A 27,804-nucleotide genomic window follows, 5' to 3' on the forward strand; every position below is an offset into this window, starting at 1 on the left:
CTGTGCCAGGGGATAAGTATTACCCCAGGAAGCTACAGAGGATATTCCTCTGAGTGGCTAACTACCAGTATAAATGCAGAAAAAGACCGACCAACTTGTACATTTTCCTTTTGCTACCTCTTCTAGCCGTCGCCTCTGTTCTTTCTGCTGCTCAATCCGCTTCTGTCTCTCTGCCAGCAGTTGCCTTTTATATTCTTCCTGCTCCCGGAGCTGTTGCTCCTGTAGTAACTGTTGTCTCCGAAGAGCCTCGGAACGTTCCTTGTTCTCCTGCTGCAGTCTCAGGAAATCTCGACGAAGAGTAGACTCACCAGGCACGTTCACAATGGAACTGTTGGAGAAAGCATAGCTTTCAGGGGTGTGCACCAATCACACTGTCCTATAAGTGAGACAGCAGCACCAGCATACTATTCCATTTCTACATTCATTCTCTGAGTTCCTCTGACTCCAGGGAGACAACTAATACATCCACAGAAATGACTATATCTACAATTCAATAGTCCCATATCTTCTTTTATTTATTTAGTAAATATCTTAAAATGCTGTCCTAGATGTTTGCTTGACAAGGCATTTCTATTTAGGATTCTCATAACAATTCAAACTCAGTAAAAGGAAAGCTTGAAATCACCTTCTTTGATTTCACTAGTCCTTTAACCACTTTTCTTTTCTTCAGTAAACAGAACCATCAGACCACTCTTCAGTGTTTACACCATTCCTTTGTCTTTGTCTGGTCACCCACCAAGCCCTGTCATAATTCCCTCCCACTTTCTTATTTCCAGGTCAGCAGCTGAGCCCAAGCAGGTCCTACGAATTAACCACTGCACAGATTAATTAAACACACCCTTCCTAGCTGATCTCCCCACCGAGTTACTTCTCCACTGCCACGGCATCCAGAGCAGCATGGCAAACATATCTCCTTAAATTGCCTTTTTCGTCATACAGTGCTCCTCCTATTCAAAAACAATTACATTGCTCATGAAATCAGTTCAAATTCCTCTGAAATTCTTAGTCCAAAATGGATTAAAATCTCTCCTACATAAGAAGAAAAAGAGATTATGAAGTAGCTTCAATAAATTCTCTCTCTTCCAAGTCCCATTCTCTGGCACATGACTCTCCACAGGTCTCTTGAGATGCCCTTCCACCCTCCCTTTGTTCACTTCATCAGCCACATACTGCAGCATGGACAACTGCCAGGCACACCCATCATTACAATCCAAAAATCCTCTGTTCTCTGATTCATCAGTTATTATGAGGTTCATGCAACCAATCTAACTCCTTAACCTCCTGCTTTACTGAACCTTGGGGAGCCAGAGATAAACTAAAACACAGACCGTAAAATAAGTCAGGACACACACAGTCCTGCTGGTCCATGGGTGGAACAATTCTCTGTGTGTAGCCATGTTCTATATACCACCAGAAATGGTGTTCAATGGCACCTTCACGATCCATGGCTTCTGGAACAATAAATGCTGGGGCACTCTCCCCTGCCCAGGCCCACACATTTTTCAGTGACTGGGGAAGGGGACACAATACAACCCTTGGTAAAGAATCACTGGGTAAGAGGATCCAGGGAAGAAAAATGTTTATAGGAATATGTCAATAATAGAGAAGAATGGAAGACAGTAAGATGCTGTCTAAGTAATTTAAGATTCTTTGTACCACACAGGAGTCTTCTGAAATCCTGGCACAACATAAAACTTAATCCCTTCATAAAGCAGGATACTGAACAGTGGCTTCGTGGTTACCTTGGCTCTCCTTCCTGTTCAGGCACTTCCTCCTCTTCCTCCTCACTCCCACTGTACTCATACTCAGTTTCATCTATGAAGAAAAGGACAAGATAAATGGGACAGTTCACAAGTCCTGACACATGCCTGTTCAGACAAGCATCTCCAGGAGCATCATGGCAGAAAATAAACAAGTTCCCTGTGAAAACAGCAACTTGTATAGAGGATTTGGGGAGGAGGGGCTAGACACCACATTCTCATAGTGACAGCATCTACTCGCTGGTCAGCCTTACTCCCCATAGAAAAGTTGATTCCATGGCATTCGAGCCAACCTTGTATGGGGATGCACTGCTGAGGAGGTACAGGACCACGAGAGGGGATCCAGAGCCCCTGACACACGAGAAAAGAACCCGAGGGCACTAGCAAATTCACCAAAATCCACTTTGATGGCAAAATTCAAAAAGATATGTAACTGCTGAAACTAAGGCAACCAAGAGAATTTATTTGCTCATTTTTTGCAATTAAGGATCCACGGAGAGTGCAGCAGAGAGAAAAGCCTGGGAGATGGACACAAAGTGAAACATTAACTAGGTACAGGAAAAACAAGCCAAATGTACCCACAAACAAACCAGGCAAAACCAGGGAAAACTAATTAAACCATATAGCAAAAGAATGAGACTAAAATTTGCTCTACTTAGGCCAGACTTCAAACAAACAAAAGTTTCAACATCAATAACTCATTTTCAGTTCTACAGGTTTTAGACAGTTTTCTCAAAAGGCCATTTTATTGGTCCCTTCACTTAATGTCAATATCCAACTTTCAGTGAGCACTTTCACTCCAGAAATCAATCAAAAAAACCAGACGGGTTGAAGAGATTTAAAAGCAAAGTCTAGACATAAACACCTCTATTTTTTTCAAAGATATACAAGATGAAAATCAGGCTGGGCGTGGTGGCTCCCGCCTGTAATCCCAGCACTTTGGGAGGCCGAGGTGGGCAGATCACGAGATCAGGGGTTCAAGACCAGCCTGACCAACATGGTGAAAGCCTGTCTCTATTAAAAATACAAAAATCAGCCGAGTGTGGTGGTGCATGCCTGTAATCCCAGCTACTCAACAGGCTGAGGCAGGAGAATCACTTGAACCTGGGAGGCGGAGGTTGCAGTGAGCCAAGAACGCACCACTGTACTCCAGCCTGGGTGACAGAGCAAGATTCTATCTCAAAAAAAAAAAAAAAAAAAAAAAAAAAAGATGAAAATCAGTTTCCTGGTTTTTAAGTGCCTGGGCAATTAAAATATGGTTCCATAGAAATTTGTCAGTCTACACATATAACATAAGCTCTTCTGTATACTAGACCATCAAAGCTATTTTAATAGACTATACTAGCTTCAAAGGGAAATTCCAGCTTAAATAACCTTTAGAATCCTTAAAATAGGTACTCTGCTATGTTTATAATTTTATACTACAAATTACTAATTATTGACAAGAGGCTGATGGTATCTGGAAGGTAAACCCAAAAAGAAAATGAAGAAGTCACCGTGACTTGAAGACTGAAAGGAAGGGAAGGTGCTCTGCTGTTTCCATCTGCAAAATGTGGATGATGAGGAAAACGTGAGATGATCCAAGGTATCTGGCAAATGTTCCATGAACTTTAGCTATTATTACTAAGTAAAGTCATGGGAAAATGATCCAATATGCAAATAATTTTTTTCCTAAACAGCGCTTCCATGTCAAATGAGAGTTAAGGAAAAAAAGTCTTGTTTTCAAGCTTTAGTTAACTGTGTTACAAGTGCATAGCTTAATGTACAAAGCCTAATTACTTTTATAACTAAGTATATCAGAAGGAAAAAGGTTATTCTGAACATCAATGATGACTTAACTATGAATACCAGTACAGGCAGAAAGGCCTCCAGACTTTGACCAATTCTTTTACTGCCTTGAACCTGCTCTTCTTAGTTTCTTCTCTGACCTTGAAATTTGAACCAAAAAGTAATATGATACCAGTTATCCAAGTGTTGTTCTATAAAGTTATTATAAGGACCCACAAAAGAGAAAGATGAATGTAAGCTAGCAGCCTCAGAGAAGATGGTTTAGTAAAGATGGTGATGATGTTTGAACTGCACCTCGCTGGACAGAAGGAAAACGGAGAGCATTCCAGGAAGGTGGGCAAAGTATGTGCAAAGACATAAAACAAAGATACTGGGAACAGAAAAGAACCTTCACTATTTAGCAGAAGAGCATGCTTGTGCTGTGCATGCTACTTAAAAAGCAAAGTTGTCTGACTATGCATGTGGCCCATGCTACCACACCACTTGTAATAGAGTAGAGCAGTAAAAAAACCCTGAGCGGGGGTTCTTGGGCAGGAGAATTATACAGAAACACACTGATGGTGATGCTCACAGCAGATGCTCAATAAACCCCAGTGAAATATGCCATGAACACATCCATAATGAAGTAAAATGGGCAGCAACAATGATGTGACCCTTGGGAACAAGAAAAGCATCCCATCGCAATGCCTATCTATTTGCTGTAAGCTTGGTGACACAACACAAAGCTCCAGCCAACTCCACCTGGAGCCAGACTGGACTCCAGGCCTAAGCACTGAACTGCAAGCAGAGAGAAACCATGCAAGCAGAGAGAAACCATGCAAGCACTGGCCAAGTGAGCACTCTCATAGCTGGGAAGGGAGTGACCTATTCTAGTTGGCAAGAACCTAAACATAAAAATTTTAAAGGATGAAAACAAAAACAGGCTTAGTACCTTTCTCGCCTCTCTTCTTCCTGGTACGATCTATATGATCCTTAAGCTGGATTCTAACTTGCCTTTCATTTGGCTGATCCCTTATAAAAGGATGTTTCAAAAGCTGCTCTGTAGAGGGCCGCTGCATGTAATTCTTCACCAGGCACCCTTCTATAAAACTAAAAAATTTCTTCGACCTGTAAGAAGTGAAAAAGATCATCAAATTTCCACCACAAAGAGTAAAGATCCAAAATATCAGTAACTCACAAGCCTCAACATAAAGAAGAGCTTCAGAATTCACTGTGAACATTCTGCAAATGCATAGGAATAATGTATGAAACATAAATAGGAACTCAGGACTGTTGACGATCAGGAGCATTAATTTAGCACAGTTTAAGTGGTGCATCCTATCACTAACAACACACCACAAATAGGGAGCTAACAAGGAAGTCAGATTTAAATGAACTGGATTTAAATCTAATATTGCACATTAATCACTTAATTAACAGGAGTGGTGGCAGCAAGGGGGTAAAGGGAGGTCTTTGATAAAATGAAGGCAGACGGGACAGATGTCTGGTACCTAGAAGACAGACAATGAGATAAGAAAAGGAGCAGAGTCCATGACGAAATGCTGGGTCTCTTGAACCTGTTAATTTGACATTTCAAACAGAGTTCCAAACTGGTTGATTTGTCAGTTCCCTCTGTTTAATCTACAAAGGTGGAAATTACAGTTGTTGGTTTTTTTGGAGGGATGGGGGGAAGAGATGAATCTGTCACCTACATTTGCCATACTAGCCACTTTTACTTCTTCCTGTTTCTCCATGCCCAGCTCATGAGGACCATGGCCCTAGCCTTGGTCAAGACACTCTTACCTATCACCTATCCTATTTTTTGAGACTCATCTCAAGAATCACCACTTCTGGTAAATCTTCCTGGCAACACTCTACCCTATGTGTCCCCAAGTTAGGAGCCTTTCTTCTGTGGTTATCTGCTTTTAACAGACTGCATGCTTTATGTTTCTGTCCCGCTGAAAGGTTGAAATGGTACACGTCAAAAACTGGTTCCTACATCTCAACCTGTAGGCAATGCTCAACACTAGGCATGCACACCACAATAGGTATGGAATAAATTTTTGTTGAATGAATGAGGTATTCTTCGGTCTTTAAAAATGTGAGTTAGAAAATTAGTTCACTCTTTCCACTTCACTGCTTTTAAGAATCACTTCTATTGTCTGGCATTTCCAGTAAAACTTACTTTTTTTCAATTCAACAAATACTTATGTATCAACTATTTGCATTTGTTTATGTCAGGCTCTGTAACACATACACATGGGAAATAAAGTGGAGAAATTTAGGTATACACAACAGTGGACATATATCAAACTTACAGAGGAAGAAAAAACCTGTTACAGTGGACTGAACAAGAAGAAAAAGTGGGATATTTGATATTCATATGGTAGGACAGAGAAGACAACATTCCAGACTGAAGGAATGATATGAACAAAAGTAGGGAAGTGTTAGAGAATAATGAGTTATTTTCTGAGGCTAGTATAAAAAGTGAAAAAGAATGGAAAAATAGGTTAGGGTCAGCTCAGAGTAAAGCCCTTAAAGTCATTCAAAGTAGCTGTTATTTTATTCTACGTTTAATGAGGAACATGGAAGATTCCACACAGTATAGTGAAATGCTTTAACACAGAGATAGTTCTAAGACCCAATGTCCACAAAGATCATTTGGGGGAGTTTACTGAAGATACAAATACCTGAGTCACTCCCCAGACCAGAAACTTTGAGGTTGGAGACATCAGTTAAAATATTCCAAAAGGATTCCTAAGCATTGTGCCCACAGACTAACATCTGGGAATCAATGATCTACAACATATTTCCTAAAGTCAAGAGTCAAGTTCTGCTGGCAGAAAGACACTGATCATCTTTTGAAAGCTATTTCTCAAAAAAACAGTAGAATTTACATCGGGTGGACAGGGGACAGCAATCACAAAGGAAGAAGGACTTTACGTCCATAATTATCTCATCCTTTTAGAACACTTGGGTAACATTAGAACAGAGATATAAATGGATGAAATATGACATCTAATCCAGTTTAAAGTTTGGTGTAAGAAAAGAACACAGGAAGCATTTATTGCTGTCTACCACTGTATCTTTGTATCACTGTATGTTGGACACATAGAGGTTAATACAGAACTATAGCTAATGGACAGAATAATCAGAGTGTGAGGTACCCCGAAGACAGCATTAACTTAGCAATCCTTCCAGTATAGACTTCTGTCAACAAAATCTGAGAGAGATAAAGAAAAGGGGAAAATGAGTACTACTTAATTAAAGCATGAACTGGATAGAGTTATTCCAGCTCCACAGCTGATTCCTTGGTGATGGTTTCCCTAGGCGTGACCACCCATGGATGTCCAGAGTTATGTCTTAATACAGAAGACTGACTGGAGCTAAAATCCTTACAACTCTGTGGCAATAAAAACCATTCTAAACACAGGTAAATGGAATTAGACAGCCACATGGAGACAAATGTGGTTAAAGACTGTATAAAAAATGAGAAAAATCCTGCCAGCAGAAGACAGAGGAGAAAGAACGGTGAAATGTGTTGGGGGCAAGGACAGTGAGATACAGGGAGAAGCATGAAGAAAACTGGTATGAAGATGGGTGTCAGCGTGCAACAATATAGGGGAAACAGAACTGCAAATCACCAGAAGGTGAGCAAACAAGAAAAAAAGCATAAACAGGAACAGCTAAAAAGCCAAACTCAGAATGGAAGCTTGACTCTGAGATGTTCTGCATATTTCAGAAGGACAGTCAAGAACCTAACAGGAGGCAGCATCAATTGGAAAACTAGTAAGAACTATTTCAAAAAAAAAAAAAAAGCCATATAGTAGGTGGGAATCAATGAGGCCGGAAAAACAGAAAGAGGAACACAAAAAGGAGGGAAGGCCATGCATGAAGAGCCAAAGTACAGACCAGAACAAACAAGAAAGGACCCAGAAAGAAATTCAGGAGGGGAAGAGGGGGAAAAATTCTCAGAAGAACCTGAAACACTGCTCTCTCTCTTCAAGATTTCACAACTAACCCAACAGCATGTTCCCACAACGCTGCAATCCTAACAGCTTTTCTCAGGGAAATTCATCCTCCTCTCTCTCTGCAGGTATCAGTACTCTGTTTGACAAATGTGTGAGAGTTACAAGGAGAAGGAAAAGTGACAGCCTAAGAAGATAAAACCATTCTGCTAATATGCTATTCTGAGATTAAAGCTGGTATGTCTAACTTCAATTTAAAAAAAAAATTACAGTAAAAGCCTCCATTAATTTTAAAATCCTACTACATCTGAAGAAATGCAAGTCAACACAGCTTTGTTTCTTTCTTTCTTTCTTTTTTTTTGAGACAAGAGTTTCGCTCTTGTTGCCCAGGCTGGAGTGCAATGGCGTGATCTCAGCTCACCACAACCTCTGCCTCCCAGGTTCCAGCGATTCTCCTGCCTCAGCCTCCCGAGTAGCTGGGATTACAGGCATGTGCCACCATGCCCGGCTAATTTTGTATTGTTTTTTAGTAGAGACGGGGTTTCTCCATGTTGGTCAGGCTGGTCTTGAACTCCTGACCTCAGGTGATCCTCCCGCCTTGGCCTCCCAAAACGCTGGGATTACAGGCGCGAGCCACCACGCCCAGTCGCTTTCCTTCTTTAATGGAAAAATGTTTAGAAGTATATTACACTTAAAAGAATGCCTAAATATTAAAATGGAACATTTGTCTTTAGACATGTTATAGTGTTTCAGGTGATTGTCACCGTTTTGTAATTAAGAGAGAATTTAACAAAAAAAATCTCATTTAAAAAAAATCAACGCATCTTTTAATTGGTGTTTTGGAGAACTGGCTCTTGTGTTCCCCAGAATTAGAAGGGCCAGAATTTTATCTCAGAGGAAAGTATAACTAAAAAGAAACAATTTAAAAAATAAGGGAAAAGAACAACAAAAAAACCATACATAGCTTACCATTTTTTTGACTTCAGCCGGGGAGGAGGGTTTCTGGGAATGAGAAACAGTGCTCTCATTGGATGCATGTCACAGAGAGCTGGGGAGAGGAGACGGTCGTGTCAGTATGGCACTTATTTTACTCATTCTTGATTTCTGGTTCAGTCATAAATAACACGAAATGCTCTGGCCCATCGTCTGACTGATAGGCTTCATACCAAGCAGTCTAGACATCTAGTTATGAACTCCAGGGCATACCTTGAATTTCCCATTTAAAAACAGCAAAGTGGGAGGACGAGAGCAACAAGAAGAATATACATTTTCAAACAGACATTGGAAAGTTTTCATAAATCTAAGTCTTATAGGAACTAACACTTAAGTTGTTAAACTATCTGTTAGATTACAATGAAAATGACTATTTTCATAGGGTTGTTGTTGAGATTAAATAAGATATGGCTTGCAAAGGCCTTCACACAATGCCTGGAACAGAATGAGCACAGTTAGGCCCTCCAGAAATGCTGTTTGTTGTTATAGCTAAAAATACTAGAAGGAGCAAAAATTGAGCATGAAATAGATTTAATTCTGTGCAATTGCTGTTTGTACTCCTATGACACAAATAAAGGTGTGTTAGGCACACATGTAAGCATTACTATGTCACCATATGCAATGTGCATTTTCATGTGTTTCTTTACCTTCAAAAGACCCTTACAAGGCATCTGGGCAATGAGGAGAGGCAGACAATACTATTCTCTTTGTGAACAAAAACTCAGACAAAGGAAGAGGTGGTACTTCCCTGCCTTACTGTCTTAGAGGGAAGCACAGGGGAATGTACGGTGTTTGAGGCAGATCTCTATTTCTATACTGAAAACTAATTTTTAGCTGTCAATAATTATTTTCATTCATTCAACAAATATTTATTCAGCAGCAACTATGTGCCATGCAGACAGTTATACATTCTATGTGTATACCTTTTTTAATGGGGACCAACAGAAAATGCAGTGTTTTTTTTCCTTTGTTCTCTGCAATTCTACCTCATCCGTGATCAGAAATGAATTATATGAAGTTCTCATTAATCCAATGGAGAAGCAAACACAAAATTTCAGTTAACAGCACAAAAAAATTATTCTATCAATAAAGTTTTGCCTCCATTTGTAAAGTCAAAACTTAATACTAAAATTTCATGTGTTAGGACTAGTTTCACTGAATTACTCAATTTAAAATGTAAAAAGAAAACTTACCACTTATTACCTGATCTCAGCACTACTTCAGGTCACACGTGAGTACAACTTAAATAAAAGAAAATGTAGCCTATAGGCCTCCTAGAAATATTCAAAAGGAATAGTAATAGTGGTTGCCAAGAATTCCTTTTACATCTAAAACTCGACTACATTTATGATGCCTTCATCTAAACAGTCCACCAGAAATGCCTTCATCCATGGAGCTGAGCTGTTCTTTTTGAAGTCTTGGGAGGGGTTTAAGTCACACGTAACAAGTGAGCTAAAAAGAAAAGAAAGTTACTTACGGGGAGCACCTTCTGCCATCTCAATGGCTGTAATGCCACAAGACCAAAGATCACTCTGCAAAAATAAAACAGTATGTTACAGATACTGGAAAGCCACTAACTTACATATCTGGGTATTCACACAACTTTGCTATATAAACCAAAAGGAAGTTTGCCAGAAAATTAAAAGTACAAGCACATTTGTAGAACTTACAGAGGGGAGGGGAGGGGAGGGGGGGAAGGGAGGGATGGAGGGATGGAGGGATGGAGGGATGGAGGGAGGGAGGGAAGGAAAGGAAGGAAGGAGAAAACTGATTTAATTAAAACCACTCACATCTACAAATGAACTAGAGCTGGTCCACTTAAAAGCCTCTCTCTGAATTGTCTATTGTGAAATACTGTATGTTTCTTCATTTCTTCATAAGCATTCAATACTTTAGACTTCTGGCCCAGATAGTAACTCAAACTTAATTAAGACTTTAAAGTTTAAAGGCCAGAAACCATTTTTTACAAAGTGTTCACCACTGAATTCATAAAACCTAATGTGGTTCACTAATTCAAATCATGCCACTAAGCAACCCCACCCTACCTGCAAACCAAACAAGTCAGCTGGTTTTCTGTACATGGAATCTTTTTTCTGATTCCCCTGAAATACTAAATTTAAAATCTGAATTAAACTTTACTTTCTACTCAAATATAAGTTCCATGAAGGCAGGCATTTTTGCCAGTTTTATTTACTTTTGTAATGGCGGGTACTCACTAAACACTGCCTGATATACTAAAGTCTTATCAGATGATATTTCTTTTTTTTTTTTTTTTTTTGATGGAGTCTCATTCTGTCACCCAGGCTGGAGTGCAGTGGCACCATCTCGGCTTCCTGCAAGCTCCACCTCCCAGGTTCAGGCAGTTCTCGTGCCTCATCCTCCCGAGTAGCTGGGACTACAGGCGCCCGCCACCATGCCCGGCTAATTTTTTGTATTTTTAGTAGAGACGGGTTTTCACCGTGTTAGCCAGGATGGTCTCGATCTCTTGACCTCGTGATCCACCCGCCTCGGCCTCCCAAAGTGCTGAGATTACAGGCGTGAACCACCATGCCCAGCCATTAGATGATATTTTTTAAAATCCAAAAAAAAGGATTTTTGAAAAGTAGATGAGGATAATTATTATCACTACTATATATTTGTTTATATGCTATCCTAACCAAGGAATTAAAGTTGCTCAATTTAAAGGTTTTCTAAATAATCTATACTTATATTACAAAGTTCAGACACATATATCTGAATACAACAAAAGGGAGAGACCTATCATTCCTCCCTTATTTTCAATAAGCTTTCTATACTATCAGGGTACACAAAGGGGCTCATTACCCTAACCCAGTGGCCACTCCTGGCAACATGAGTGGAGGATGAGCAGTTCTGCATGTCCCCTGCTGTGAGACAACATGAAGCACCTCCACCTCCACCTCCCCCAGTGGTGATTTTGCTAAGAAGGTTTTCGTTGATACAAATTACGCCTTTCCAGTTTACAGGAAATAAACTAAATGACATAAAGAAGTAATGAGACAAATCTAGAGGGTAGAACATTAGACAACAGGCCCAGGCTCTTCAGAAAGTCAGTTTTACGGAAAAACAAAAAAAAACTGGGTGGGGGTGGGGGGGTTCTAGATTAAAAAAGACTAAATAACCAAATACATTGCCTTGTTCTGCATACTAGTCAGGTCTAATTACCAACTTTGCATTAATTATTTGTGTTTACTTAGGTATAATAATTATTTGGGGAATGCCGGAAAAAGTTTTCAAATTTTAGAGACATGTAATGACATAGTAAAGAGTGGAAAGTCACAAAGTTGGTTATCTATTTTAAGATACTTCAGTATATAAAAAATAATACATTCTGCACTACAGTCTTAAATTGTCTCATTAACTGGATATTTGTAATAAATACTAAAATACATGGGAAACTGTTAAGACATGAACTCCATTTTGCATATTATTAACGGGTATATTAACCAGTCTGGCTCATCTAATTAAGGCATGGATATTTAAAAATAGTTTTTGTAAACACAGTAACCTGAGTTTGATATCAAATATGGGTTTACATCTAGATTTTTTTTAAAGTGTGTTACTGACTCAAGTCCCTAGAGGTCAGTCTAATAATTTAAATAAATTTGTGTACCAAATAAAAGCTGTAAAGCAGTTTAACAAGAGTAATATAAAATTTCACTCAAATGAGGGTATTACTATATATTGGCAATATTTTAAAAAGAATAAATATTTGATTCTAATATATTCTTCAAGTTAAAAAAATGGATAGCAAATAGGAACAAAAAGTTCTAGGCACGACAAAGTGCTCAAGACTGCTTTGAAACCAGTGTATTCCTTAGTGAGAACACAGTCATGTGATGCAAATAGACAAAAACGACAGGATCTGAATCCTGTCCTGGAAAATTTGCACCTGCAATTTTCCTCACTGAAGGTCTTCCTCCCTGAAAAGGCAGGCAGACAAGGGGTGTGCAATTTATAAGCAAAGCCCTTCAGGCATGCCAGTGGCCCTGCAAAGGCCTACGGAGCAGCTCTCTCTTACTCTGTAATCATAGGTGGCATCTGGGTTCTCATCACAGGCGATGACCTCAGGAGCCATCCAGTAGGGAGTGCCTATGAACGTATTTCTCCGCCCCACCGTCCTGTCCAGCTGAGCACTCACACCAAAGTCAACTGTGGGAGGAAGAGAAAGGAAGATAAAGAAAGATAAACACAACTACAAACCAGATATACTTGGGAAAAAACACAAGGAGGAAATGTCTTCATAGTAAACTGAAACAGCAGTGCTTCATGAATATGCGATCCTCCTCAAGGCAGGCACCACCGGTCAGGAGTGCCCTTCCACAGTAAAGCCACCGAGACTGTGAGATCCTCTACCAGTCTGGAAGTTTCTGTGAGGCCTGGATCTGGCTGCCTCCCCAGCTTCTCCAACAGTGACCAGCAGAGGGCCTTTTGAACGAACCACAACCTTCAGTGCTTTCAGAGAACTGCGACAAACAACATCAAGTCACAGAGAGCCCCAGGTTCAGGAGAACTGACTGAGACGCACTTGACTTACCTTCTTAAACAGCACTAATAACCATAAAGATAAGAAATTCGCAAAAGTTTTCTTGAAAAAAACACAGTACTGAATCAAATAAAGAAAATCAAGCTAAATCACATGTTCACAAACAACACACCCTAAAGCACTTGGAACTTCTGCTGATTTTTCACTGACTTCTGCATCCCACCCAATTGAATGGTGGTGGTGGTCTAGAGGAAAGTTCAAGGATGGGAGACAGAGCTGGCAGGAAGACCATGACCTCTAACGGAATGCCTGCCATCACTCCCTGCCAGCACTATCACTACACACACTGCCATTACCCCAGCAGGAACCTGCAAAGGTGGAGAAGCCCACGCAAAAAGGCCTACGAAGTGCTGAGATGACTTAAAGGGATCATAGATTCATGCACAGAACACGCTCAGAAAAGGGCTCATCCAGGGTGTGGACTCACTCACTGAGTACTCCTTTAGAGACAGAGACACACGGGCCGGGCAGTGCAGGAAACAGGGACACACAGGCCAGCCAGTTAGTGCAGGAAGCCTAAGCAAGCATCACAGCAACTTGGAAGGCAATGGTAACCAATCACTAAGTGATCACTCAGGGACTATCACAGGCTGGTACCAGGAGACCAGTGCAGGGAACACACAGCTCACTGAGTCATTTGGTATGAGACCTGCTCAAGTGCTTCCTATCTTAGCTCTGAGGGGAGTTTCCAATTGGGCAAATTCCTCCACAGAAGACCAACAAACACAAACACAGGCAAGAAAGTAACTATGAAGATCTTACTTTTACAGTACAACAGCTGTGCCTATCATTTCTAAAAGAAAGGTGGACCGGACCCATATAAACATAAAAGAATTTTGTTGTGATGTGTTAGTGGAAGAAAAATTAATACAAACTCTATTTAAAAATTTGATACAACACGTAGATGAAAGTGGAATGAGTTCAGACCCAGCTAAAGGAAACAAGAAATATAAAAGAACCCTTGTGAGTAACTCCAGGAAAACACCATGGGCTGTAATTATCTATCCATGCAGAAATTTATTGAGCACCTACTACAATGAAGTCATAATGCTAGGTGCTGCGTAATACACTATTTGCCGCATTCCCAGAATTTACATTCTGGCAAAGGATACAGTAACAGAAGTAAAAAAACAATCACATAACTATACATTGTGATCAATACTATCAAAGAAACAAGCAGCAAGGCCCAAGACAGATCAGAGGTTGGAAAAGACCCCTGAACATGAGAAAAAAATCTGTGACTTCAAAACTTAAGTCAAGTCCTCCCAATGGGAAACAGTCATGCAAAGGCCCCAAGGCAAGACCTAGGAAGTTTAAGAAAAGAAAAAAAGACAGTGACTGATGAAGAGAGAAGTACAGAGGGACATAAAATGCGGAGGGAAAAGTAGCACGGGTCAGATCCTACATGCTTTTACGGGCAAGGGTGAGAAATGTAGGTTTTATCCAAAGTAAAACAGGAAGCCATTAAGGTTCTTTAAGCAGGAAAGTGGCATGGTCTGATATGAAGATCAGTCTGGCTGCTGTATAGAGAACCAGGGGGCATGGGGTTGGGGGGAACAAACATGGAAGTGGGGAGGCTGGAGCCAGGCTAAATAATATGCTCGGTTCCCACATTCTTAAGAAGAACAGAAATAGAAAACATGGGTAAGACTGAACTTTTAGCTAGACGGAAGCAGAACTGGGAGTGCAGCTGGCTTGTGCCAGGTGCAATTATGAGATCACGCCGCACATCCATTACATACCAAGTTTCACCTCTGCATTCTCAGTCAGCAACACATTCTGGCCCTTGATATCCCGGTGAATCACGTGATGAATGTGAAGATGTGCCAGTCCCTGAATAGGAAAGACAGGCCTGAATTTTAGTTTTCTGTGACTATAAGTAAACAGCCAGGAACACACCTTTTATAAGAAAGTGCACATGTGGACCAAAGGTGTTTGTGAGCTCATGAATATTAACTTTGTCTTAGTGCATTCCCAGGAAGACAGCACCAATACTACCACGCAGACAGAAAGAAGTCCTCCCCACCCTCCACATTCCCAGTGGGTTAGGTTCCGGGTGTGAGAAACATGACCACTTCTAGCTTGTGCCTTTAAGATACACTGCAGATTACCATCTGCAGTTTCTCTGCTATAATTTGTGCTATTTGTGTACAGGGTGGTTCCTTTCCCACGCTAAATGTCTAGAGGGTGACCCCGTGGGCATATTTGAACTAGACACATCTCAGGGGAAAAGCAAAGGGCAAGAGAGGGCTTTGAAATCTGGCTCTTTAACACTGGCTAGCCTTCCCACTGCACAGTGACAAACTGCTAAGTGCTGATCAATCCCACCTCCATCCCAAGCATAAAACGATTGTGCTGTCAAAAGAGCCTTGTGTTCAAATAAAATATCTTTTTTTCCCAAGGAAACAAACCTACTGGGCATATAACACTTTTTGATGACCTTGTATCTGGAATGAGGCCCAAAAGTTTGTCTCTCACGAGAGGTGGTGGAAGAACAAAAACACATGTTGCATCCAAATATGGTCCAAGAGACAGCAATGCATCATTCTCACAACTCATTTACTTATTCTGTCCTTAGCTAGAGAAGCCAAATATACAGCTCGCCTCCTAAAGATACAAGCAACCTATTTACTCTAAAATGTCTCAATCCGAAAAGGGCAGATTATAAGTAAGTTATTTGATTTTTCCTGTTTATTCTTTTTTCATGGAGTTTTATTGTTATCATTACTTTGTAAGATATGAGTTAAATACAACAGCTCCTCTAGAATACTGATTTTTCTAACATAGGGGGTTTCTAAACATTCATTTACTGGTCTGTCTATGAAACAGAGCAGAGCTTATTTGACGGCTCTGTTTATTTTTCACAACACAGGATGTGCGGTATTATACCACAAAGCACTGACTAGAGTAAAAAGCACTAAAAATATATGGTACCTTATTGCTATAGTTAGGAACAAAGTACCTCCTCTCGGCATGGTATAACTTCAAACAGCAAAAGGAGAGACACAAAAGCTAACCTCCCAATTCTTCGTAATTCCTATTTCTATTATTTCAGTTCATTTTTGCTCTCTAACTTGCGTGACCTCTTCTTAAACTTTTATAGGACTATCTTAACAACAAACATAAGCACCCACATCTTGTCCAACAAATGTGGCTTGCATGCACTCTTGTTCATTACTAGCAGTAAATGTATGGAACAATGCCTGTTTGCCTGTCTGTACTGCTACAGGATCACTGCTTCTACAGGGAATTAAGGTGTGTCTAATAGCTCTGCAACAATGTTATAAGATTATTCTGAAAAATAAGTACATTTTTCTCCCATGAAATACCTGGGAGCGTATGTGTGTTCAACTAATCCCATACCAGAAATTAGACCACAATTATCCTTCCTTAGCAGAGATGCCAAGTCCAAACACTCAGCGAAGGACCTAGAAGGACCTATCCTCGAGCAAATGCATCAGTGTTTCTAAACTAGGAAACATTTTTCCCTTAACTCTGTATCATGCATGGTCACAGAATAAAAGAACAGTCAAAGGCTGTCATACGGTATTGGTTATAGAAAGCTCTAAGTTCCCATGTTCAATATGAAGATACTGCCATGTGGAATGTGAACATGGAAGTGGGCTGAAAAGAACACGCTGGCCTTGCTGCTAAGCCTTGTGGTCCAGAGGGTAACAGTCTGCTGGCTCCAAAAAGCACTTCTCTATTGGCTGAGGCCTACCTGCTTAGGACCCTCCCCAGTGGAAGGGTCTGATCATAATGATCATAACGTCTAAATCCAACATCTAGTGAGAAATAAGGAAAGGTTTTGCCACCACAGAAACTGTCTAACCCCAACCGTCTTTGAGAACACAGCTTATCTGTCTGGGGGTGGTTACATTCCTTTCTCACGAGACCTTACCTCCAGCTTATCATCTTGCTTTCTCTTTACCAAAGCCCACTCTTAGTAACCCCTATAATGAACACACACTACTGCATGACACACGAACTCTCCCTGAGGCATTTGCTTGTTTTTAGTTAATTTAAACTTTTGTCACAAGGAAAAACTCCCATTCTAGATGAAATGTAGGCGAAAGAAGCTCGTGTTTCAGATGCCCAGTGAGGTGAAAAAGATTTGCTACGTCTCAACAAGATGTTCATTCACGTACCACACTCAAGTTGGCTTAGAGGCATCAAACAACTTGGGCTTCTTTTAAATGTTACTGGAGATTACTGATGGTAAAATGGCTAAAGGTACATATTACATATGATAGGTAAACAATGCTTGCCTGGGTATAGAAACACATGTAAGTTGTCTTTGATGTCTTTAAAGCTGAAATACATTTGATGCCTAGGACACTATGCTAAAAGCTAGTTCTCTGCTTGAGATATCCCATACTGGAATTACATACAAGAAAGGTAGTGATGAGGAGCATTTCTTCATGTGTTTTTTGGCTGCATAAATGTCTTCTTTTGAGAAGTGTCTGTTCATGTCCTCTGCCCACTTTTTGATGGGGTTGTTTATTTTTTTCTTGTAAATTTGTTTGAGTTCATTGTAGATTCTGGATATTAGCCCTTTGTCAGATGAGTAGGTTGCAAAAATTTTCTCCCATTGTGTAGGTTGCCTGTTCACTCTGATGATAGTTTCTTTTGCTGTGCAGAAGCTCTTTAGTTTAATGAGATCCCATTTGTCGATTTTGGCTTTTGTTGCCATTGCTTTTGGTGTTTTAGACATGAAGTCCTTGCCCACGCCTATGACCTGAATGGTATTGCCTAGGTTTTCTTGTAGGATTTTAATGGTTTTAGGTCTAACATATAAGTCTTTAATCCATCTTGAATTAATTTTTGTATAAGGTGTAAGGAAGGGATCCAGTTGCAGCTTTCTACATATGGCTAGCCAGTTTTCCCAGCACCATTTATTAAATAGGGAATCCTTTCCCCATTTCTTGTTTTTGTCAGGTTTGTCAAAGATCAGATAGTTGTAGCTATGCGGCATCATTTCTGAGGGCTCTTCTGTTCCATTGATCTATGTCTCTGTTGTGGTACCAGTACCTCATCACTGGCCATCAGAGAAATGCAAATCAAAACCACAGTGAGATACCATCTCACACCAGTTAGAATGGCCATCATTAAAAAATCAGGAAACAACAGGTGCTGGAGAGGATGTGGAGAAATAGGAACACTTTTACACTGTTGGTGGGACTGTAAACTAGTTCAACCATTGTGGAAGTCAGTGTGGCGATTCCTCAGGGATCTCGAACTAGAAATACCATTTGACCCAGCCATCCCATTACTGGGTATATACCCAAAGGACTATAAATCATGCTGCTATAAAGACACATGCACACGTATGTTTATTGCGGCACTATTCACAATAGCAAAGAGTTGGAACCAACCCAAATGTCCAACAACGATAGACTGGATTAAGAAAATGTGGCACATATACACCATGGAATACTATGCGGCCATAAAAAATGATGAGTTCGTGTCCTTTGTAGGGACATGGATGAAACTGGAAACCATCATTCTCAGTAAACTATCGCAAGGACAAAAAACCAAACACCGCATGTTCTCACTCATAGGTGGGAATTGAACAATGAGAACTCATGGACACAGGAAGGGGAACATCACACTCCGGGGACTGTTGTGGGGTGGGGGGAGGGGGGAGGGACAGCATTAGGAGATACACCTAATGCTAAATGACGAGTTAATGGGTGCAGGAAATCAACATGGCACATGGATACATATGTAACAAAACTGCACATTGTGCACATGTACCCTAAAACCCTAAAGTATAATTAAAAAAAAAAAAAAAGAAAAGAAAAAAGAAAAAGGCAAAAAAAAAAAAAAAAAAAAGAAGTTTCGCAGAATGCTTCTGTGTAGTTTTAATTGAAGATATTCCTAAAAAAAAAAAAGAAAGGTAGGGGTGTGGGTGCGTGGGTGGGGACGTGTATGGCCGGCGAGTGGGTGTTTAAAACAAAGAATAATGACAACAATTAACATTTACTGATAGGTAGCTATGTATCCACATGTTACATTAAATGATTAATATACACTAACTCAGTAATTCTCCTAACAAAAGCAATTTCAAAGGGTTGGTATGTATAGATGAGGAGAAAGTAAGTCCTGAAAGTTGAATAACGTAGGGTGTGCTATAGGTAAGCAGCAGAGGTAGGACTCAAACCCAGGTCTGACTTACACTAGTCTCCAACCACTCAACCAATATTCTACCCTGCCTACCATGCTACACAGTTTTAGTTATTAATAGAATAAATGCATCTGGCCCAGTACCTGACTTCCTTTACAGTAGTATAGGGCAGAAAGCTTAGTTTCCCACATTTAGGCTCTGCTTTCTATAATAGTCATAAAAGATCCTGACTTTTTAATGATATTTGCAAGTGTTTATAAAAAGATGGTTCTCCTGTCACCCTACCCCACTCCCCACAACTAGTCTTCTTAGGGAACTTGCCTATTTTCAAAGACTACATAAATATCTAAATAAAAAAAAATTAAACATTTCTCTAGGAAGTCTAGATGGCAGTTTTTAAACCTGCAATCCTCTATGAATCTTAAATATAAAAGGTGGGGTAACTTTACTTATTAAAAAATTAAAATAACTTATTAGTTACTTTAAGTTTTTTTATAAGTGGGGGAAGCATAAGAATTGGGCTTCAATTTAACTTCATAATCTTTTTTCTTAAATGTGGTAGGTAAATGAAATGCAACCAAGTAATGTCTGTGTGTAATTCAGGGATGAAGTAGAGAGAAAAACTGTGATAGCCAAATGAAGGAAGAGACTCACTGGTAATATCCTACATGCACTGCTCAAATACGAAATCCTAGAAACCCTCTGCCTGTGCTGTCAACATGGCTTTACTACTCAAAAGAACCATTTAAAAGCTGCTAAAATAGCAGTTCAGAAACTTACTCTAAGATCATTAGCCAACTTTTCAAATGGCTGTAAATAACATTAAACATTTGAACTTTTCTTCATAAATATTGTAACAGATTCTAGTAGCTAATGCCAAAGTCTTCAAGGTGATTTTGAAAACCAGCATTCAGCACCATTAGTATTGATTTATAAGCTTATACACAGAATTCCTTTAAAAACAATAGCTGGAGATTATTTCTCTTCCCTTCCACTCTGATTTCCTTTTAATTCAAAGGAAAGCTGCCAATAGGTATGTCATGATGCCATGGAAAGTAAATTCAGAAATGCTTTTTTTATTTAAGTCTATCTTCTTTACATACTTGCCAGAGTCAAATCATGATGTAGCTTAAAATTTTCAAAGCTAGCTAGATATACAGAACCCTTGGCTGCCAAAGAAAATAATCTTTATAGGTGTAAGTAATGCAAAGAAGTACTTGGGGCTGGGAAAATGAAAACGGAAGCGCAGGAATCATGAGTTAGAGCACTGTAGCCACCCACTTTCCTTACCCTCAGGATTTCTCTGGAGATGTAAGCGATCCAGTCTTCTTTGAGTGTGTTCCCTTTGGTGTTCTTCACAAGGTCTGTAATGGACCCAGCCCCACAGAACTCCATAACAAGCTATAGGGCAGACAAGACACAAGGTGAGTAACACATCTTGGAGAAATTGGGAAAACCAGTTTAACCGCCATGCCCTCTCTTTTCTAAAGACCTAGAAACGTGATGCTCCTAAATAATTCATAATAATTTGGAGGCACCTAAATAACTGAAAGCTCACTTCACAGTCCAGTGTATTCGCTCCGTATATTTGGTCCAGGAGACTGAGAGTGTCTGGTATTCTACGGCACACCCAAGTGCAGCAATTCTGAAGTGCTCATTCTCTCTCAGAAGCACATGGGCACAGGAGGACCACTTTGCTCTTCATCACTACTCAATTATCAAATATCTGACTCAAATATTCCCTAACATTCTTTTTCGTTTTGCCTCAAAAACATTCTATTTTTCACATTATGATCCTCAAACTATTGTATTTTATATTAACTGGGTCTAATGTGAATAAAAAATGGTATTTTTAAGCACTTATACAATTTTTAATGCAATATTTACAGTATCTAAATGTTTGAACAATATGATCACAATGGTATGTTTAAAGTACCCAGAAAATAAACTGAATTGAACTATTCTAAAATTTTAACGATGATCTGATTTTGGCAATGGTAACAGGGTAAATTTTTTCCCTTCTACTTAATTTTGCAAATGTTTTCTTTAATGGCCTTTTAAAAATACTGATACAAAAAGTATTAACCTATATTCCTGCTTTGTAAGTTTAAATAACGTGATAGCCACAGAACTGATGGTATCTCCAGGTCATTATCTTGAATATAAATGTGTTCAAAAAGAGATAAGGTTGAATGCGTCAATTCCAGAAATTTCCCTAGAATTTAACTATTATCATTAATATTATCAATAAGCTACTGACAGGAGTTTGTTTCTTGAGATCTGTCTCTCATTTCCAAGTGGTAAGCTCAATTTACTGAGCTTTCAAATTAATTTTGTTCCCATAAATAAAAAAAGTTTTTATTGTATTGCTTTCAAGCTCCTGATTTCCTTGCTATTTGGTCACATTCCTTCTAGATGCTGCCATTTTATTCCTGAAACACAAAGTTAACTTTTTTCCATGCAATGTGAAATCAACAACAAAATAAACAACCAGCATATAGTCAACCCAGAGATACAGGCCAAGGAAGCCTTTAGAACCTGCCAGCTACTTACTGCCCCTTTTTATTTTTCTTCCCTCCCTTCCCCCCGCCCCCACCCCCACGATGCCCTTACAATTCAAGCAAATGGAATGCCCACAAATGCTCAGGAAACATCCACCTACCCAGAGTTGGTCATCATGTCCTGGAGGGCTCTTTTTGATGAAAGCACCATAATATGTTGCAATGTTTCTGTGATGAGAGTATTTCTTTAGCATATTTATCTCCAGTTTGATTTCTTCCTCTTCATCCTCATGAAAAAATAAAAATAAAATGTGTGGCTACTGAATGATGTGCATGACTTTACTTCCCCCACACTACATACAATAATGAAAGGAACACAAGTTCCCCATCCCCCAGGAGCAGAGGCACATATACATTCACTTTATCCTTGTGCCAAGAACAGGAACCTTAGAGGATTTATCCTTTGAAGTGTGATTATAGGACGTGATGCATAGGAGGTAAAGACAGACACGGAGAGCCGCAGGGACAGTGCGAGGGGACTGCCCGGCCAGCTCTCCCACTAACTGTGACCTCGGGCAATGCACTCCACTTCTCTGAACCTAGGTTTGTTCAGCTGTAAAAATGGGACCAAAAAAGGGAAATGACTGATACTATTTGAATTTATCACTTGGAAGGTCTGTTTCCTTTGCAAATACAGATCATCTGGTCCGTCTAAGTCCAGAAAACGTTTACCTCTAACAACCCTGCACGACAGCACCCTCTAGTGAAGCCAAGGCAGAGTACTGAATACGTGAATGCAGACTGGAGGTGTAGTCTGTGAAGGTGTGCCCGCGAGAATCCACTAACCCGAAAAGAAGTTCAGCTGAGTCCAGTGGGCCCCAGTAACAAAACATCACAGAGCACGTGGTTTCAGACTTGGCTCCTCTCCTAGCATCTTGGTTTATTGAAATAAGATGAGCAGAGGAAGAAACCCAGAGTTTGTGTGAGAAGATCAGGGTGGGGAATGAAGGAAACAGACAGTGACGAAAGTCTGGAAAATAAAAGTAAGTTGCCCTTGTGAATGACAAAGGCTGAGAAGTCTGTGATGATCTCCACCTCTCTCTCTCATATAAACCTGGAGAAGAAGCTGTGCACTCTAGCCAGGCAGGCATTCTGTTCCTTGTTATATATACATGACATATTACCTGCAAAGAGTCAGGTTAAGGAAGATTTGTAGTTAGTACAGAATGAAGGGAAAGCAGAATTAAAGTGAGAAAGAAGAGCAACTGTGCAGGAAAGGGAAAATCATCCTTGATTAGAAAAGCACAGTATAAGGTCGAGAAAAATCTGATAACCAGATCTCTAAAATCCCCTATACTGCATACATTTTCAAAAGGAAAAGATGACTAGTCCCCTAAAATGTCCGTACTTTTCTACACTGACACAATCATTCCACTCATAACTGATGTCCTTTTCTCTCCAGGGAAGAGTAGGGGCTCTGAGTAGCCTAGACGTACGTGTGTGTGTGTGTGTGTGTGTGTGTGTGTGTACGCGCACACACACACAACTTGGAAGTCTGCTTCAGTCTAGCACCTCTAGAACCACTCTTAAGGCCTTACAAGCCTAAAGGAAGTTTGATTTGCAAATATCATACTTTAAGATAAAAGCTGCAACATCATTAATTAGATATTAATGATGAGATCAGATGGCAAAAATAATTTTTAAAATACGAACTTCAGTTATACATTACTGCTTTAGAAAACAAATGTATTAACAAGACACATAGTCATCTTAGAATAGTAATTCTCAAGATGGCGGCTTTACAGCTTGGTTCCGAAATATAAACGTTAGAGTATTATAGTACAGTCATGCACTACATAACGTTTTAGTCAACAAAAGACTGCAAATACAACAGTGAACCCATAAAATTATAAATGAAGCTGAAAAATTCCCATCACCTAGTGACACTGTTTGTGGTGAGGCTAGTGTAAACTAACCTGCCGCACAGCCAGTTGTATAAAATTATTGCACATATAGTTATGTATAGTACATAATAATAATGACTATGTTAGTGGTTTACTATACTTTTATTGTTATATTAAAGTGTACTCCTATTTAAACAAAAAAAAAAGTCAACTTACAACAGCCTCAGGCAGATCCTTCACGAGGTATCCCTAAGGAGACGTTGTTATTATAGGAGATGACAGCTCTATGCGTGCTACTGCCCTTGAAGACCTCCTACTGGGACAAGATGTGGAGGTGGAAAACAGGGATATTGATGAGCCTGACCATGTGTAGGCCTAAGCTAATGTGTGTGTTTCTGTCTTCGTTTTTTACCAAAATGTTTAAAAGTTAAAAAAGAAAAAAGCTTACAAAGATATTTAAAAAGAAAATATTTTAGTACAGCTATGCAATATTTTTTAAGCTGTTATTACAAAAGAACCCAAAAGTTTTATAAAGAGTTACAATAACCTAAAGTTAATTTATTATTGAAGAAAGCATATTTTTTACAAATTTAGTGTATCCTAAGTGTACCATGTTTATGAAGTCTACAGTAGTATACAGTAATGTCCTAGGCCTTCACATTCACTCACCACTTACTGACTCACCCAGAGCAACCTCCAGCCCTGTAAGCTCCATTAATGGTCAGAGGTCTATGCGGAAATACCACTTTTTATCTTTTATAACATATTTTGACAATCTCTTTTCTATGTTTAGATACACAACTACTTGCTATTATTTTACAATTGCCTACACTATTCAGTACAGTAGCATGTTGTACATGTCTGCAGCCTAGGAGCACTAGGCCATACCAGGTAGTCCACGTGTACCATCTAGGTTTACATAAACACACTTTGATGATGGACAACAGCGAAACTGCCTAATGAATGATGCAAATTTCTGAGAACGTATCCTCATTGTTAAGTGATGCACAACTATATATTCTACAGGCACACTTGTCATGTGACTTTGATAGATGACTACAAATATGGCAAGTCACATGACCCAATACAGTTGATATAATAATTCTCATTCAAACCCTGCATATAGGAAAGTCCTACCAAATAGGTATAATTTTGATCTGAGATTTAAATATGGCCATGTTGAAAGCAGCAATGAAAAATGAGGTACTCAATACTAGATAACCATCTTAATTCTAAACAAAACCAGTGTTTAGCTAGTAAAACAAAGAAACACTTCTATTTGAGACCTTGCTTCAAAGGAACTTTATTCTACAACAGAAAAGGGTAACAATTTTTATTACATAAAACATGAGGAAGCATGCCCCAAATAAAAGCAGGAAACCTAATGCCTCAAAAGTTTTATCTTGTGCTCTCTGCACACACACATCAACATGCACAGTGTAACGAGCAGTAGTGACTAGGACTTGCTGGCATGGGGCACATCGAGCCTGCTCCCTCCTGACTCACCACAACTCACTCCCAGTGGTATCTGAGGGTTTCTGAGAGGTCTCCTGACCAAGCAGTGAGTGGCCTGGGACAGCCCTAGTGAGGCTTGTCAAGACAGGTAGGCTCCTGAAAAGAGTTAGCACGTGGTAGTGGCCATAAACAGGCCCCAGTGAAAAGGCATGTGGTGTCACTCCCAGGATAAGGCCCATGGTTAATTAAACATGTGCTCTAAAAAGCCAAACATCCCACTTTCCTTACACTGAACTGCAGCTGGGTGACCAGAAAGTGAACCAATAGTTTTTCTCCTTTTATCCAAAAGTCAGTAAATCTGTAAGGATTTGGGGTATAAAAACTACACAAAAACAAAACAACAATGTGGAACCAGAATAGGGGAAAATCAAAATACTGATTTTACTTTTGTTCCTGTAGTAAGAACTTCATACAGAAGTGAATTTTACTGGACTGTCCAGACTTGTTTCATCAATCCAACCCTTACCTTTGCCTACCTCCACTCCCTGCAGTGGCTGAACTATTTCCAGGGTCATTGTTCCCTATCACACTCTGCCAGTAGCTTTCACTTCTTAAAAGAAAGAAATGCTACCTATGATTCTCCCATGAAAGGCTTCCTGAGCAATAATTAAGAATTATAAAATATTTCAACTAGGTTCCATTTATATTTTTTTCTTTTAGTGACATAAACCAATGTCTTCTAGGATCTAACCTGTTCACCACTGTACAAGAAAGAGTCAACAGCACTCAATATTTTTACAGCTCACTGAGTTAAAAAATCAAGCACACATTTTAAAGTCCTTATAGGCTTAAATTCCATACTGTCCACCGGTGTGAAAACTCCTGAATAGGCACATTGGTAAACACTGTTGGCAGATTACCATGGCACCATGTATTTCACTGAATCTGAAGTGCCCCTGAATGGAGCCCACCACTATTTTATGTCACGAAACCATGAAGCACTGTCAACCATAAAGTACACACTCTAACTAATCTTCAAAACTGAGTTGCATCTCAGAATCAATGATTTAGAAGAACAACTAAAATACAATCAAGTCTGGCAATAGCTTTTCTAATATGATGAAAACACCCAAATATCGTCCAGAAATACAGTGATCACATCAACATCACCTGCCAGAACATTTCCCAGGTCTGAAATAGTCAAATCCTGGAAGCATACAAAAATAACTACAAAATATATTGCAGGGAAATTATATTCTCCCCTCAAATTACTGTTTTAGGATAAAGTTTATATATACTTTGAACATTTCCTCTCTTGATTTTATGATGTTAGAATAGATGACTATTACACATCTTATAAAAGGGCAGTTAGCATCACTAACTGTCATTTACTGTCCAATTATGAGTGCCCACTTGGAGAAAAAAAATACTAAAAATACAGAATCTGCCATGGCTTTGAGCCAGCTACAACTGGAAATCTAATGATGACTAATGCTTATTATACAGTATTTTATGTTGTCTTCAGAGTAGGGTAATAATGAATCAACTTCTGAGTTTCAGTCTCCCTTTGGTTATTAAACGTATGTTTGGTGTTTGCATCCCAGCACTTAAGTACATACACACATACCACCACCACCACTAGCACCACCAAGAATAAACACTTCATGTGGCCTGGGAAGATACAGCAGAAAACAGACTAGGGTCCAGCTAAAGCTGAAGTTTAGTAACAACAACAAATCCCATATATAAAAAGAAAGTTGAGTTGGCAAAACTACACAGAGGAAGTTTATATATTCCATGTGTCCGGGCAGAGTCCAAACTACTGTGTCCTCCATGCTCTTCTTTAGCAGGTCACAAGTATAAACAAATGAAAAACAAAATCAAGAGTAACTTAAAGAGGAGAGAGAGGCCTTTTTAGTAAGGAAAAACAGGTCCCCCTCCTGGTTACTCGAATGGTGTGGCAGCTGCTAGCCCCCACTTAGTAATTTAATGCAGCTGATGCCAATTAGCATTTTGGACTTCAACCAGTGGAAGCAAACCCTCACAGAAAAGGCCTTTGTCTCAGGCTAGGACCTGACTAGGAGACGAGTTTTAGTCGCCTTGCAGGCTGTCAGAGGGTGGGGGTGGGGCGGGGAACATCTGCATAGTAGTAATTTTCACAAGTAGCAACGGGTTTGTCATATGACAAGCCCTGCCCATTCCACCATCTGAGCACACAGGAGTGCATGGTGTGAGTGAGTGTTTTGTTGTTTGTTTTTTCATGACCCCTTAAAATGCTGTTTAAACTTGTTACCTAAATTTTTTCCCATTCCATCAATGGTGGTAACTATGTGAGGAGAGACTGGCAGACTTCAGATAAGCTAACTGGAATCCAAGAGGACTGGGAAACGTTCTGAGCATTTGCCAGGTGAAATGAAACCTTTCACCTGGCATACCCTCTTTACAGAATTAAAAGTAGACTCAGCGACAGCTGGATAAAAGAAAAAGGCAAGTGACTATTCCCTCTATCTTTGTTAGATGGAGAGAGGACTGATAAAATGAGATACACAAATATCTCTGGAAGATTTCAGCACCAAAATGTACAAATGAATATACATTTAGAATGAAAATACCTGTTTTTAAAGAACAGTGTACAAGTTTGTTTTTGTCAACTACTACTGAACCTTTTCTTTATGTGACTGTGAACGGGTAGAAAAATGAGAACAGATCACTTTTCACCTGGTAAATCCCACTACATCTAAGAGTATTATTCAGTACTACACCAA

General features: G+C 39.6%; 1 protein-coding gene across 50 annotated transcripts in view; it reads right to left on the reverse strand.

Annotated features, from left to right (window-relative positions):
- The window catches only part of MAP4K4 (mitogen-activated protein kinase kinase kinase kinase 4), a 197,225-nt gene that overhangs the window by 50,290 nt on the left and 119,131 nt on the right, over positions 1 to 27,804 (reverse strand). For all 50 annotated transcript variants that reach the window (XM_055243556.2, XM_055243532.2, XM_055243538.2 and 47 more), the window contains 9 exons: positions 21,842 to 21,967; positions 20,470 to 20,580; positions 14,795 to 14,885; positions 12,528 to 12,658; positions 9,966 to 10,020; positions 8,465 to 8,543; positions 4,480 to 4,655; positions 1,743 to 1,815; positions 118 to 328 (listed from right to left, as the gene is read on the reverse strand). In XM_055243556.2, coding sequence (XP_055099531.1) covers positions 118 to 328; positions 1,743 to 1,815; positions 4,480 to 4,655; positions 8,465 to 8,543; positions 9,966 to 10,020; positions 12,528 to 12,658; positions 14,795 to 14,885; positions 20,470 to 20,580; positions 21,842 to 21,967 — 1,053 coding nt within the window. The remainder of the gene's footprint in view (positions 1 to 117; positions 329 to 1,742; positions 1,816 to 4,479; positions 4,656 to 8,464; positions 8,544 to 9,965; positions 10,021 to 12,527; positions 12,659 to 14,794; positions 14,886 to 20,469; positions 20,581 to 21,841; positions 21,968 to 27,804) is intronic.

Source organism: Symphalangus syndactylus, chromosome 14 (genome assembly GCF_028878055.3).
Source record: "Symphalangus syndactylus isolate Jambi chromosome 14, NHGRI_mSymSyn1-v2.1_pri, whole genome shotgun sequence".
Lineage (NCBI taxonomy): Eukaryota > Metazoa > Chordata > Mammalia > Primates > Hylobatidae > Symphalangus > Symphalangus syndactylus.